At 43.5% G+C, this 16,169-nt stretch overlaps 2 protein-coding genes across 2 annotated transcripts; one reads left to right on the top strand and one right to left on the bottom strand.

The window, feature by feature from the left end:
- The first annotated feature begins 7,903 nt into the window (after positions 1-7,903).
- On the top strand, positions 7,904-12,355 carry LOC119363439 (probable pyruvate, phosphate dikinase regulatory protein, chloroplastic). Its single transcript, XM_037628792.1, has 4 exons — positions 7,904-8,493; positions 9,656-10,292; positions 10,370-10,466; positions 11,983-12,355. Exons 1-4 carry the CDS (start codon positions 7,954-7,956, stop codon positions 12,068-12,070), a joined length of 1,362 nt encoding a protein of 453 aa, XP_037484689.1. The 5' UTR covers positions 7,904-7,953; the 3' UTR covers positions 12,071-12,355.
- On the bottom strand, positions 12,346-15,625 carry LOC119363440. Its single transcript, XM_037628793.1, has 5 exons — positions 15,366-15,625; positions 14,982-15,128; positions 14,788-14,863; positions 14,393-14,594; positions 12,346-12,801 (listed from the first exon to the last, which is right to left on the bottom strand). Exons 1-5 carry the CDS (start codon positions 15,390-15,392, stop codon positions 12,702-12,704), a joined length of 552 nt encoding a protein of 183 aa, XP_037484690.1. The 5' UTR covers positions 15,393-15,625; the 3' UTR covers positions 12,346-12,701.
- Between the last annotated feature and the right edge of the window lie 544 nt (positions 15,626-16,169).

Below are 16,169 nucleotides of genomic sequence, written 5' to 3'. Positions count from 1 at the left end.
AATCATCGGTTAGTATCGGTTGAGCCTAAGTTTTTGCTTCTTCACATGAGTTGTGCTATCCTTGCATTGTAGTTTTCTTTAGCTTTGCTTGCTGTTTGAATGAAGTATCAAGATCTGAAATCCTTTATTGAGAGAGAGCCATACATGATTTAGAATTTTCTAGAATACTCTATGTGCTTCACTTATATCTTTTGAGCTTGATAGTTTTGCTCATAGTGCTTCACTTAAATCTTTTAGAGCACGGTGGTGGATTTGTTTTAAAGAAACTATTTGATCTCTCATGCTTCACTTAGATTATTTTGAGAGTCGTTATTAGCATGGTAATTTGCTTAATGATAATATACTTGGTATTCAAGATATGTGAAACTTTCTTTTGAGTGCGTTGAATACTAAGATAAGTTTGATGCTTGATAATTGTTTTGAGATATGGAGGTGATAATATCAAAGTCATGCTAGTTTGGTGATTGTGAATTTGAGAAATGCTTGTGTTGAAGTTTGTAAGTCCCGTAGCATGCACGTATGGTTAAAGTTGTGTAACAAATTTGAAACATGAAGTGCACCTGGCTTGTGCATCCTTATGAGTGGCGGTCGGGGACGAGCGATGGTCTTTTCCTACCAATCTATCCCCCTAGGAGCATGCGCGTAGTACTTGATTTTTGATGACTTCTAAATTTTTGCAATAAGTATATGAGTTTTTTTGACTAATGTTGAGTCCATGGATTATACGCACTTTTACCTTTCCGCCATTGCTAGCCTCGTCGGTACCGTGCATTGCCCTTTCTCACATTGAGAGTTGGCGCAAACTTCGCTGGTGCATCCAAACTCCGTGATACGATACGCTCTATCACACATAAACCTCCCTATATCTTCCTCAAAACAGCCACCATACCTACCTATTATGGCATTTCCATAGCCATTCCGAGATATATTGCCATGCAACTTTCCACCGTTCCGTTCATCATTATTATGACATACATTACTTTTGTCATACTGCCATTGCATGATCATGTAGTTGACATCGTATTTGTGGCAAAGCCACCATGCATTATTTTTCATACATGTCACTCTTGATTCATTGCACCATCCCGGTACACCGTCGGAGGCATTCATATAGAGTCATACCTTGTTCTAGTTTCGAGTTGTAATCCTCATGTTGTAATCAATAGAAGTGTAATGATCATCATTATTAGAGCATTGCCCAAATTAAAAAAAAGAGAAAGGCCAAAAAAAAGGAAGGCCCAAAAAAGAAGAAAAGAAAAGGGCAATGCTACTATCTCTTTTTCCAGACTTGTGCTTCAAAGTAGCACCATGTTCTTCATGTAGCGAGTCTCATATTTTGTGCTTCAAAGTAGCACCTCGTTCTTCATGTAGTGAGTCTCATATATTGTGCTTCAAAGTAGCACCATGTTTTTCATATAGTGAGTCTCATAAGTTGTCTTTTTCATACTAGTGGGAATTTTTCATTATAGAACTTGGCTTGTATATTCCTACGGTGGGCTTCCTCAAATGCCCTAGGTATTCATGAGCAAGCAAGTTGGATGCACACCCACTAGTTTTCTTTTGTTGAGCATTCATAGCTCTAGTGCATCCGTTGCATGGCAATCCCTACTCCTCATGTTGACATCAATTGATGGGCATCTCCATAGCCCGTTGATTATCCTCGTCAATGTGAGACTTTCTCCTTTTTTGTCTTCTCCACACAATCCCCATCATCATATTCTATTCCACCCATAGTGCTATATCCATGGCTCACGCTCATGTATTGCGTGAAAGTTGAAAAAGTTTGAGATTATTTAGGTATGAAACAATTGCTTGGCTTGTCATCGGGGGTATAGAAGTTGGGAATATCTTTGTGTAACAAAAATGAAGCATAGCCTAACTATATGATATTGTAGGGATGAACTTTCTTTTGCCATGTTATTTTGAGAAGACATGATTGCTTTGATTAGTATGCTTGAAGTATTTTTGTGTCAATATGAACTTTTGTCTTGAATCTTTCGGATCTGAATATTCATATCACAATTGAGAAGATTTACATTGAAATTATGCCAAAGTATCACTCCGCATCAAAAATTCTTTTTTTATCATTTACCTACTCGAGGACGAGCAGGAATTAAGCTTGGGGATGCTTGATACGTCTCCAACGTATCTATAATTTTTGATTGCTCCATGCTACTTTATCTACTGTTTTAGGCAATATTGGGATTTATTATCCACTTTTATATTATTTTTGGGACTAACCTATTAACCGGAGGCCCAGCCCAGATTTGCTTTATGCCTATTTCAGTGTTTCGAGGAAAAGGAATATCAGACGGAGTCAAAACGGAACGAAATCAACTGGAGAAGTTAATTTTGGAAGGAAACCAACCTGATGGGCTTGGAGTGCACTCCAGGGGAGCCCCGGGCTGTCCACGAGGGTGGAGGGCGCACCCCCCCTGGGCGCGCCCCCTGCCTCGTGGGACCCCCGTAGCTCCACCGACGTACTCCTTTCACCCGTATATACCGTCGTACCCTAAAACTTCCAGAACAAAACCGAGATAGGGAGTTCCGCCGCCGCCAAGCCTCCAAAGCCACGAAAAACCAACCAGGACCCTTTTCCGGCACCCTACCGGAGGGGGATCCCATCATCGGAGGCCATCTTCATCATCCCGGCGCTATCCATGACGAGGAGGGAGTAGTTCACCCTCGGGGCTGAGGGTATGTACCAGTAGCTATGTGTTTGATCTCTCTCTCTCTCTCTCGTGTTCTCTCTCGTGTTCCTCTATGGCACGATCTTGATGTATCCCGAGCTTTGCTATTGTAGTTGGATCTTATGATGTTTCTCCCCCTCTACTCTCTTGTGATGAATTGAGTTTCCCCTTTGAAGTTATTTTATCGGATTGAGTCTTTTATGAGAACACTTGATGTATGTTTTGCCGTGATTATCTATGGTGACAATGGGATATCATGTGCCACTTGATGTATGTTTTGGTGACCAACTTGCGGGTTCCACCCATGAACCTATGCATAGGGGTTGGCACACGTTCTTGACTCTCCGGTAGTAGCTTTGGGGCACTCTTTGAAGTACTTTTATGTTGGTTGGATGAATCTGAGATTGTGTGATGCATATCGTATAATCATGCCCACAGATACTTGAGGTGACAATGGAGTATCTAGGTGACATTAGGGTTTTGGTTGATTTGTGTCTTAAGGTGTTATTCTAGTACGAACTCTTTTATAGATCGATCCGAAAGAATAACTTTGAGGTGGTTTCGTACCCTACCATAATCTCTACGTTTGTTCTCCGCTATTAGTGTCTTTGGAGTGACTCTTTGTTGCATGTTGAGGGCTTGTTATATGATCTATCTATGTTATTATTGTTGAGAGAACTTGCACTAGTGAAAGTATGAACCCTAGGCCTTGTTTCCTATCATTGCAATACCGTTTACGCTCACTTTTACCACTTGCTACCTTGCTGTTTTTATTATTTCAGATTACAAAAACCTATATCTACTATCTATTTTGCACTTGTATCACCATCTCTTCGCCAAACTAGTGCACCTATACAATTTACCATTGTATTGGGTGTGTTGGGGACACAAGAGACTCTTTGTTATTTGGTTGCAGGGTTGCTTGAGAGAGACCATCTTCATCCTACGCCTCCTATGGATTGATAAACCTTAGGTCATCCACTTGAGGGAAGTTTGCTACTATCCTACAAACATGTGCACTTGCAGGCCCAACAACGTCTACAAGAAGAAGGTTGTGTAGTAGACATCACCAGGATCAAATTTGAGTGACTACCAAGTCACTGAAATATCCTCACAGTAGCATGGGTCTGGGTGGCATTGCCGGTAGAAAATTAACATCACTATAGCTGTACCATGACTCATGCTTCATGTTCTGAAGCTTGGTCATGATATCTGATATGATAGTGTGTCACATGAGTCATGATATATGATATGTTGTACTGCTGTGGTAGCCTAATCTCAGCATTCTATTTTGTTGGAGTAATTTCCAAAGACACATCTCAGCATTATATTTTCTTATCTCTCTTAGAGTAAAAACATCTCAGCACTGTCGAGTGACACTGATAGGGACACATATAACAACAATCTTTGCCTCAGGGAAGAAGTGCTACCCACCTCATTTATTCAATATGGGATAGCATAGCATACACAAAAACAACCTCTACATGGAACCCTCTTCCTGGCTAACTAGTTTCAGCCAGTACATCACTTCATATCTGTGTTCCTTTCTACAATTAGTCTTCAAACGGACCAGTTATAACAAACGTGTCTGCTATTCTTTTTAGTGTAGTTCTCTTTACTCTGTTCCTAATGATTGTCATGTATGAATGTGTTGCAGGCTTCTTGCATACCATATTCTCGTGGGTGGGTGCAGCGAGGGGCTGGGCAAGCGCGGTGCACAGTGGATGGAGGTCATCTCGTGGGAGCCCAGGGCGTTCGACTACCACAACTTCCTGGTAATCACTGCTGCTGCTGCCCACTCTGCCTTCCCTTCAACACCCATAATCACTGCTACTGCCGCCATGGTTCATTCGGTCCTACACCTGCTCACGCATGCACACTGTCCCGTGTTTGTGGGAAGCTAGTTTTGTTAGGTAGTCCATCGATGATGTATGGGTTTCTGTTTGTAATCTGCACTGATGGCTGATACTTAAGGAGCAAGTCCATGTGCAGTTTCAGACTTGTGTAGATTCTGCGCAAGGAAATGCGCGATTCGTTCAGTCTTGAAGATCATCTCGCATAACAGAAACTGTGTTGACTCCTTCTGGGCATGCTAGATTATTGTGTGCAACAACAAATTATTGTCCTTGTTTTGATTTCCTTCCTGTCAAGTTCATCCTTTAGGGCTAGTACTAGTGGCACATCAGTTTGATTGACGAAAAACAACAGCCTCTGCTTAACATTAAATCTAGTCAACACTACTAATAATCTGTCATTGGAGGATATGCTACAGCAATGCAGCAATTTGAATTGATATTCACACTTGTCTTGTTGTATGCAATTGAAACATGCCCATATAAAAGAAGTCTGTTCCATGCAACATTTTTACTGTTTTACTCAACTTGTTTTTGTAGTTACTTGATACATATTACATCCGTCCCATAATAAACCATCAAATGTACTCTTGGGAGGAATAAACATCTTTTTTAGAACATGGGTTGAAGCAGATTGTACTTGCCTAAGGAGAATATGAAAACAAGATATTCTATTTGCTAATATGAAGATAGCATTGTGTTTAATCCAGTACTGATGATTGTTTTCATTCTCATATAAATTTGTTAATGATGGTGATTTTGTACTAGCATATAAACTTGTTTTTGTTGTCACTTGATACATACTTAGCTTGTACTTGAAGTTGTGGGTTAATGCTGGTAATTTCGTTCTACTTGTATGCATTGGTACCCCATCATCAAGTGCACAGATGCAATAGTGGCAAGAAGATCATGGTCGTGTGCATCATCAAGCACACCATGGCGAGCATCCACCTCCTCACAGTGGCAAGAAGAGCAGGTGCCTAGTTTATAATTGCTGTCGAAGGAGCTCCATGCTAAAGAACATAACACTTGTAGAACTTGTGGAGCATGTAACTGTGACTTCCACTATTGTATGTTAGAGTTATTTGTACAACTTGCTACACTTGTTGAAGAACATAACACTTGTAGAGCTTGCAAAGTGTATGTTAGAGTTATTTGTACAGCAACAACTCTGTATTGACAGCAGCAACACTGACTGGTAATATTTAAAGTATTTTGTGTGTTTTCTGTGCCAATTTAAATATTGTGTATTTATTTACGTTAAATTGGAAAATTAAGAATGTGACCCTTACAAAAAAAGAAAAAAAATGAAACTGTTGAGACAAAAAGGCCATGGGCCAAAAAATAAAAAGGCTGCAATGAAGGCCATGGGCCAAAAATAAAAAAGGCTGCAATGTTGGACTTAGTCCATTAAGCTGACAAAAATTCACAGGAAAAAAATATAAATGGGCTGAATTAATGGGCTCGGCCCATATAAACACCAAATTGGACCGAGCTGATTCTTGTGCCACATCAGATTGCCACGTCGGATGCCTACGTGGCCTGGGGAGGCTGCTAGTGACCAAAACGAAATAGTAGACATATTTTGGTCGTAAACATCTACGACCTTCTCACAGTTTACGACGGCCAGTTTTTGACCTTCTGTTTTTGGTCACAAAAAGGTCGCAAATGGAAAATAATGACCTTTCAATGACCAATAGTCAAGGTCATAAGTTGACATATTTCTTGTAGTGCAAATGGGTCCCCGAAGGTTACCACATAAACTGAGTCGCAACCCTTACCTACACACAAAACCAACATGCCACATAAATAGAGTGCACAGAAGCGTTATTGGATCGAGAGTCTGTGTATAAATTGAAGCCTATGTGGAAATGATCACTCTGCATTGTTTGAAATCGAGTGAGTCATCTAGGATTCTAGGTGTGCATTTTCAAAGAAAATTACTAAATGAACTTCATCGTCGGTTGGTTTGCTTTTGCCTTAATGTGGATGCAACAATCTTCTAGCTTCGTTGAGTTCGGTAGTTGGTGTAGTGGCGCGAGATCATTTGGGCAAATGTCTGATGGGTTGTCGTCAGGATTTTCATGGTATCACTACACCGGAGTTTGCAGGAGCTCTTCGTTGTGTTGTTACTCTTGCACTCGATGAAAGTCTCCACAAGATGATTCCGCAATTTGATTGTTTGACGCTGATCAAGAAAGTGAATGCTAATGAGAGGGGCCACTCCATCACCAGACCTTTTGTAGTTGATATAAAATGTTTTGTTTTGATTTTGTTTTTTCATGCATGTTGTTCTGCTAGGTGTTGCTCATCTGTTGGTGTGGGAGAGCGAGCTTGTTGCTTACTCGGCTTTTCAACTATGCATTCCTGCTTGTACCTAGAGCTTGTTGCACACAGGAGGAAGCTCGCACCTAGACCAATGCGGGTGCTAGAGGCCTTAGCAACATTATACATGTAACCTAATCCCCTTGTACCTAAGGCTGAGCAACCCCTTCTCTTCATGCTCACTAGCACCATCGTAAGCACCTCTAGTGTACTCGCTTTACGATGGTTGCTATCATGTACTTCCTCTGTTTTTAAATATAAGTCTTTGGAGAGATTCTACTATGAACTACATGCAGAGCAAAATAAGTGAATCTACATTTTAAAATGCATCTACATACATCTGTATGTGGTTCATAGTGAAATCTCTATAAAGACTTATATTTAAGAACGGAGGGAGTATTTTCATGCCTCTATTAATAGAATGATATGCATCCTGTGTATTCACGAAAGACAAACAATGTATTCCTACTTGTAGTCAGGAGGTTGCGAACGCTGAAGTTTGTATGTATGAGCCCGACTTGATCCAATAGTTACTCCCTTTGTTTCTGAATGTAAGTCTTTTAAGATATTCCACTACAAATTATATACGGATGTATATAGACATAGTTTAGAGTGTAGTTCACTCATATTGCTCCGTATGTACTCCCTCCGTTCCTAAATATTTGTCTTTTTAAGATTTCAAATGGATTATCACATACGGATATATATAGACATATTTTAGAGTGTAGATTCACTCATTTTGCTTTGTATGTAGTCACTTGTTGAAATCTCTAGAAAGACAAATATTTAGGAACGGAGGGATTAATTCATAGTGGAATATCTAAAAGACTTATATTTAAGAACGGAGGGAGTAGAAAAGAAAGAAAGAAAAAGACCAACCGTCTCTGCACCAAAGTCCAAACCAGCTCGCGGCAAACATGGCATCAGCCCCCGTTGTCTTTCGCAGACCGAACCAAACCTGGGGGCTGGGGCCATGCCAAACACCACCGCGTCACGGCACTCAAATACGTTGCGAAAAACGAACCCAATTCCTCTCGGTCACACGTCTGACGCTGCTCAGTGCTCTAGGTGTATCGCCTGACCCCATGATGAGCGCCAAGCTCGGCGCGGCGACGCCGTCCGTGCTCCTCCCGCCCTCCCCTCGGTTCCACGGCGTCCGCCCCTCCCCCACCGCCGCGTCATGCCTCGCCGACACCGGCACCGGCCCGCCTCTAAGCGCGGGACCGGACCAAGAGCACTCTGGCGCGCCCGGGCAAGAGGAGGCGGCGGTCTCCTCCCCCTCCCAGCCGCGCTCGCGCGCGAGCTCGCAGCTGAGCCACTGGTCCCGCGCGCGCGCTCTCCGGTCCGGGCGGAGGCTGGAGCTGCCGGTCATACGGGCGAGCGCGGCGCTCGAGGTGCCGACCAAGTCGCCGCCGCCCACCGAGCAGGAGGGCGCAGCGACGGAGGACGACGACGATGGCGACGAGGCGGTTGGGGTCGGAAGCGAGGCAGCGGGGAACTCGATCTACATGGTGTCGGACGGGACGGGTTCGACGCTGGAGCACTCGGTGAATGCCGTGCTCGGGCAATTCGAGCACTGCCTCGTCGACCGCCGCTGTGCCACAAGCACCCACCTGTTTTCTGGGGTAAGAGATCCATCATTTTCGCTGCCATCTATTATCTCAATTCGTGACAATAGATTTTGATCCCCGCGCTCCAGTCCAGTGCAACGCCTGGTTTCCGGAAAATGCTTTTGTGCTTTGCTACATATAGGTATTAGGTAGTCACTTCGCGATGACAACTTGACAGACAAAATAATACTAACTTAAAATGCCCGAAATAAATAGAGTTCAAATTTAGAGATGAAATCGAACATTTTATGGGCATACCAGGGCAACCCTGCAACTTTGCTTTGTGATTAATTTCATAATTTGTGCACCGACATTATGTCTTTTCAGACTGATTACTGTTATACCTGTAGCTTGCATTCCCCTAAGCAATGTCAGAGTGGTTTAATTGGGGATACTTTGGTTCATCCTTACATTTAAGGTTTGCCTCTGAATTTCAGTGCTGGGGGATTACTTGGGCTAACATGACACTATCATGTACTCCCTCCGTTCCTAAATATAAGTCTTTCTAGGGATTCAAATATGGACTACATATGGAGCAAAATGAGTGAATCTACACTCTAAACTACGTCTATATACATCCATACGTAGTCCATAGTGAAATCTCTAGAAAGACTTATATTTAGGAACGGAGGAAGTATTCGAGAATGAAAGCTACAATATCAATCTTACTCTGCAAAAGTTGGTATTGCCCATGAATTACGCTAATACTAAGAAGAAGAAAAGCCTGTCGCATGTTCCAATGGAGGAAAAAACCATCACAGATGAATTACGCAATAGATCTTTTTAACATATTTTATTTGACAAATAAAAATGGACCATGCAGTTGAATAAGGCTGAATATTATGTGTAAATTGAGAACTGTACAGTTGCTTCATGCATATCTATATGTTCTATTTGTGCAAATTGATATTCGCCACTCATTACACCAGGTAGATGGGATGTTCTGACATGGTCAAAATAGTGCCAATTGGCTATACTATTTTGTTTTACGTGTTTGCTTGGATTGGATCATTTTATTGAACAAAATCAGTCAGTTGATTGTAGTCTTAGTTCAGAAACTGTTATTTGACACTATTCACCCATGCTTAGCACAAGCATGGGCTAAGAAAAAGTTAATTGCACATCACTTGTTGGAAGTAATCAGCATCTCTTACACATTGCTTCTAATTTTCTTTAGATTGATGACATGGATAACCTTATTGAGATAGTAAGGCAAGCAGCAAAAGAAGGAGCATTGCTTCTATATACCCTTGCCGATCCTTCAATGGCCGAGGCAACTAAGAAGGCTTGTGATTTATGGGGTGTTCCATCTACCGATGTTCTTCGTCCTACTATTGACGCGATAGCTTCTCATATTGGTGTTGCTCCATCTGGTATTTCACGAAGCTCTGCTAGCCGAAAGGGTCAACTTTCTGAGGATTACTTCCAACGAATTGAAGCGATTGATTTTACCATCAAACAAGATGATGGCGCTCAGCCACAGAACCTTGCCCGTGCACACATTGTGCTTGTTGGTGTTTCACGTACTGGGAAAACACCATTGTCAATTTATCTAGCACAAAAAGGGTACAAAGTGGCAAACGTCCCAATTGTGATGGGTATTGATCTTCCAAAGGCCCTATTTGAGACCGACCAGGATAAGATCTTTGGGTTGACGATAAACCCCGTGGTTCTTCAGGCAATCAGAAAGACGAGAGCAAACACTCTAGGATTTCATGGGCAGAAGAGCAATTATGCTGAAATGGAGCATGTGAGGCAGGAGCTCGACCATGCAAATCAAATTTTTGTTCGGCACCCAACATGGCCAGTGATCCGTAAGATCAGTTTCATCGTCTTTAATGGAGAGCTAGTTTGTTTTTTCTCACGCTATAACCATATATTTTTCGTGCAGAGGTCACTGGAAAAGCCGTAGAGGAAACGGCTGCTGTCATTGTTAGAATATATCATGACAGGAAACAGAAGTGCTCCATGCCACGCATATCAAAACGGTACTAGCACCATGTTCTATCCATTCTACTGCGCCTTGTAAAGTATGAGTGCTTTGATAAGCGCCATGTCAGCAGTACCTTAGCCGACTTTCTTATTATTAGCTCTTACCATCTTGCTTTCTGTGACCACTGACCACCTTCTAGGTGGCTTCTGTATCTGAAAGATAACGAGTTCACAGTATAGTGCAGCAGGAAATAAATGTATAATTCGTTCTCTAGTTTTTCATTCCTTAAATTATTTTCAGTTATTGAACTATTCTTAGTCTGTTAAGTAAATTGTAGGTTGAACTGAGTTTGTTAGAAAAATGAAATGAAAAATCAGCGCAATATATTTCTTGCAAAAAATAGGACTCTCTGTCAGTATAAAATGGTTAGATGTGGACCATAATGTCCTTATCCTCCTGAAAAAGCTCTGCTAAGACAGGGTGCATGGGACATCACAACGATTTGTCCTCCTAAGCTTGATCACTAGAATCATTTGTGCAAGGATGTGTTCACTCTTACATTCGATATGAAGGCCATATAAAAGTAATTTCAGTAAGATCATGAACTAGCAATATTTTTACTCTTCTTTTGATCTTCATTTCCTTTGTTTATTTATTGTTTTCATTATGAGGTTTCTTCAAATTTGACAACCCTTGTTTTTTGGAAGTATGCTGCCTTCTACTTTGTGGTTGCCGGTTGAAGTACACGTCTTATCTTGTGCATTCGTGGTTGAAAGTACTCCCTCTGTAAACTAATATAAGAGCGTTTAGATCTCTATTTTAGTATTCTAAACGCTCTTATATTAGTTTACGGAGGGAGTAGATGATAAATTTCTGACCAGATGTGCTTCTACAAAAATGTAGCTTCTCTTTCAAACCAGGGCCACCTTGAATCAGACCTGTGGTAACAGAAGTCTGGTTGAGCTGATCAGGAATCTGGCTATATGGTAGCTGCAGCAGCTCAAGGGCTGACTAAAAGACTCCTTAGATAATCCTTGTTTGGTGGTACTTGATATCCTGTTTCTTTTTGATACAAAGTGAAGATAAATTTGGAAGGCGCTACTTTCAATCAACAAATACTCCTGACATAATCCTTGTTTAAAACCGAGACCAGCCAGGACTAGCACTTGGCGGCATATTTTGATAGGAGGAGCAACCACGAGCACACCGCGTAGAGTCCAGGACTCGGAACGCGGGTGGGCTGCGAGCGCATGCGCACTGCTAGCCAACAGTCTCACAGAATCCTTGTTGTGGTTCTTGTTATCTTGTTTCCATTTGGTACAAAGTTCAAATTGAATTTTTTAAGACTGTCTCTGGAATCAACAAACTGCCTCCTGCTCACTTTGTATCCTGCAAAAGGGTTTCAAGCCCATGGCAGCTGTAGCTATCGTCCAACCACATGTTTTTTTCTGAAATATCCTGGATATGCTCCAGGATGTTTTCATTGCACCGCGAGTATGATGCTTAGCTGGGGTCCTGAATTTGTATGCATTGAAATGAATATCTCAAGGAATATGTTTATGTTCTTGCAGGGTAGCTCCAATTCGAGTCTACGGTTCTTTGTCAGAGATGGTTAACACTCCTGTTGAGCCTGAAAAGGTATTGGCTATGGATGTATGAATGTGTTCTGCAGCAGCGAAGCGAAATCAGAAATTATAGAGCCTACTATCCTGTACTTGTGTGTCTCAACTCCGCGATTAGACTATAGTCATTGTGCATAGAAAATAAGAGGGGCCATGTCAAAACTGCTCTTCATTTAAATCATCATAGCCTGTGCTGTCATGTGTTGGTTGTTCATTGGTTTAGTTTTCCTTTCAAGTCAAGCACCCATGTCATGTACAACCTCTTCTAGGAATGACCCAGGCAAAGACAATTATTCCAAAAACATCAGTGTATATTTGTGTATGCTTATGTGTGCAGTATGTGTAAGGGGGGAAACCCTATCGCCGTCGCACCAAAGCGACTTGTATTCTTTTGAACAATGAGAACAGAAAAAAGGGGGCAATAACAGAAGAAACCAGAATAGAAAGGGTGAACTGCCATCACAAACTTCTCCATCAGGGCATCAACCGGCCTAATCTCTTCGCTGCCGTCTGCTATGTATTCTGCTGTGCCTTCCCATAGCACCACACGATTTTCACCCGAATTCTGGTAAATATCAGTCCCCGTCACAATCTCTACAGACCACACGTTGAAAACCCTGTGCTGTGATGAACACGCGAAAATCTCTTTGCGCTATGAGCCTGGTGTTTCACCGTGCATTGCTGTCGGCTCCTGTGCCGCTCCCGGCGCTGTCCATCTTGTTCATGGAAAGGGTGAAGTAGAGCAGGATCAAGGTCCCCACGCTGGACCTGCATAAACAAGAAGAAGGAAAAATCAGTTGGGGCTCAGATATTAACACTGGAGAAGACCCTGCTGACCAACGAACGTTACTCCTGACACCTTTTTGTTACTCCCTCCGTTCGAAAATACTTGTCATCAAAATGGATAAAAGAATGGATAAAAGAAGATGTATCTAGAACTAAAATACATCTAGATACATCTTCTTTTATCCATTTTGATGACAAGTATTTCCGGACGGAGGGAGTATCTGTTACAGCTATGCTCTGGGTGCAAACACTACTCCAGCCAGAGCAGAGCAGTCACACTACTCACTGGAGTACCACGTGTGAATGAATTAAAACCAATTCAGAAACAAATACTAAACTAGGCTACTCCAGATCAACAGAACCTTTTCTCCCCTTCTCCGCGACGGCTAGGGCGAATACTCCCTTCTAGGATCCGGATGCCTCCGTTCCGGCTAGTAGTTTAGTTTGGATAATCTATAGTCCCTGCATGAACACGCTGTTTCTTTGAATTTATCTTTCGGGCTCGATCCTCCTCAAGTTTGTCCATCTGGACATGGTGGACGGAGCTCCAGCATAGATTTCTCTAGTCTCTCTGGTCGTCGAGGTTGAAATTTCTCGTCATGTGTGATGGCAAGATTTGGTGTGACTTCAGATATATTAAAGGGTTCAATAGTGACACATGCACAGAAACTTTCCGGTTGTTATCTACAAGGACAAGCTGGCTTTGCATTGAAGCGGCAAGAGCAATGCGAAGCGGGTTGTTCCGGCGGTTTTAGTAGTCGTACGATGGTCTGGGGGGTCTCAATGTAGTAAATTTATATTATTTTTAAGGTGCCTTGTAACTTTTATAATCTATCTGCATCCTTCTAAAAATACTAGCAGTACTAAATTGGCTGGTTGTTGGTCGATCGCCCTCTCTCGTCTCTCGATCACCGTGGCGTAGGCGAAGGTGCCAACCAGTTGTGCAACGGGGACTTGGCAACGAGAAACCACGGCCGTTCTTGCGCAGGATTTCCGCACGCAGCGCACGCAGGAGGTGCACCATCACCGTTCGGGAAGGACCCGTCTTAGACGCTGCGAATTATTGCCGATAATGATCCCACGATCGGCTCCCTTCAAGCAGGAAGAGAGCCGTCGCGTCAGATCCGATTAGTTGCATTTGCTAGGTCCGGTTGATGTGCCTGTCGCCACAAGACGCCAACAGGATTCGCTTTGCGTACTACAACTGCCAGTGAACTTGCAAGGTACACTGACTGAATGCTTAACAGCTCCGCCTAATGATGGTTCGTGTTGTCCATGAATGGCAATGAAGCACGGCGGGTTTGGGGGGCAAAAAGTCGCCAGCGGCGACGACAAATGAGAGCGTACTGCCACTGATCCATCACCCCTAAGTCGCCTAACATGTCCCAGAGAATAAATTTCATTTCAAAGTGAAACGTGTGCGTATTACTACAGAAGAGAGGAGCCTGCAACACTGCCTAGTTCTACTAGTTGACACTTTTGACACTCTGCTGCCGGCTGGTTCTGTGATTGGATCTAAGCAGCAGCAAAAATAAACCAAGGGACGGGGAAGGGGAAGGGAGAAGATTCTTACAGCGTGGCGAAGAGGAAGACGACCCTTCGGGGATCCAGCCACGGCGCCGGACGCCGCCCCAGCCGCCTGGACTTCCCTCCCGGCGTTCCGACGCCCCCCGGCGTGTTCACCAGCCGGTGCCCGTTCAGCATCTCGTCGGCGGCCGCCACGTGGACCAAGAGCGGGGACAGCGGCGGCCTCTCGCCCGTCCCTACCCCGCCTCCTGCACACAAACGGATCAAACCCAACGTCAGTCCCGTTCGTCGTCAGAACTCCAAAGTGTGCAGTTAACGTCAGTGTCACTGGTCAGGAACTGGAGTAGCAATTGAGTCGTAATTTCGTGAAATACAACAAGAAGAAAAAACAGAATTTTTGGTCCTAATTGCGAAGGCAGATTATCAACTGGGCAGGCTAACCTGTGGTGCCAGTGGCGGCGTCGCCGTCGGCCTGCTTCCTTTCTGACCCCTTCCGCGAGAGCGACCTCACCACCCTCTGTTCCGTTCACAGCACAATTAGAGATAGGGATAGTATCAAACTCTAGGACGACGGCCTAAAGAAATCTGGACGCGGATATCGCCGTCGTCCGCCGGCCAGCTTCGCACAGACTTACAGGTGTCCTCGGGGTCGAGGCCGGCGGCGCTGCCGGCGTCGTTTCCGGGCCATCGCCGGCGAGCGACGAGAGGGCGGCCACGTCGAGGGCGATGAACCCACCGGTCCCGGCGGCGTGGCCGGCGTCCGAGCTCGACTGCGCAAGAACCTAAAAAAGAAGCAGAAGTGTTATTGTCCTGTAAGCAAGAACCTATCTACCGGCGATGAAACCGAAGTTCTTCAACCAAACAAAGAGATATTCATCACAGCCTAAAAAGGGCAAGCGACTTCATGCGCCGTCGCCGTGGAAGATCCAAATCGATTCCAGTTGGCCGGGGCAAGCAAGAACACCGTGCGGCAACTAGAGCCGATTGACGGACAGAAGATTGGACGGGAAGAGACTTACGGGATGGTTGGAGGCGGCGTCCCCCATGCCTTGGTGACGTTCGGCGTGCACGCAGACGCAGCTGCCTCCCGCAGGAGTATGTCTTCTCTTTTGTTGTATCTGAGTGAGTTATGGTAGCCCCTCGGGAAGGCGGAGAATTGAATGGCGGAATACTACAAAAACGAGGAACCGGAGGGAAAGGACCGTCACTTTGCTCTTTTTGTTGAGGACCAAAGATTAGATTCTCTCTCTGCCCGCGAGCATGGAGAGAAGATGATGTTCACAGTACAGCTTCGCTTCTCTTATATATACTGCTGGATTTTTTGTGGGCACCCACGGACGGAATAGATTGGTAGTAAGATTTTATTACGTCCTGTTCGATTTATAAAATTACACCAGTAGTACTAGTATATCTCTTGTGGGGTCCATCTAGGTCTCAATAGATTGGTAGTAAGATTTTATTACGTCCTGCTCGATTTATAAAATTTAGAATCGATTTTATAAAAGTGTAATTTTAGTATAGTGAAAATTTTAACCTGTTTATTTCTCTTATTAATTATATACAGTTCTTGTGCATGGTTCCAATTTTTCCCCATACAATGCGCATTGAAAATAAAAGTTCCAGCGATACATCATGCCAGGGTTTTACTACATCACCATACATCCGATTAGTTGTATTTTCTTGCTAATCAAAGTGGCCAATATATAACTACCACCGTAAGCAAAGACATGGCCGGTATATAATTATCACCCTAAGCACATATAAATGGCCGATAGAGTGTTGGCATCGTCTTTAGAGCAAAGTCTTGCAAGTCATTTTTCGAC

Source organism: Triticum dicoccoides, chromosome 2B, assembly GCF_002162155.2.
Source record: "Triticum dicoccoides isolate Atlit2015 ecotype Zavitan chromosome 2B, WEW_v2.0, whole genome shotgun sequence".
NCBI lineage: Eukaryota > Viridiplantae > Streptophyta > Magnoliopsida > Poales > Poaceae > Triticum > Triticum dicoccoides.
The sequence above is the reverse complement of the archived record's forward strand: the minus strand, read 5'-3'. Positions and strand labels throughout refer to the sequence as shown.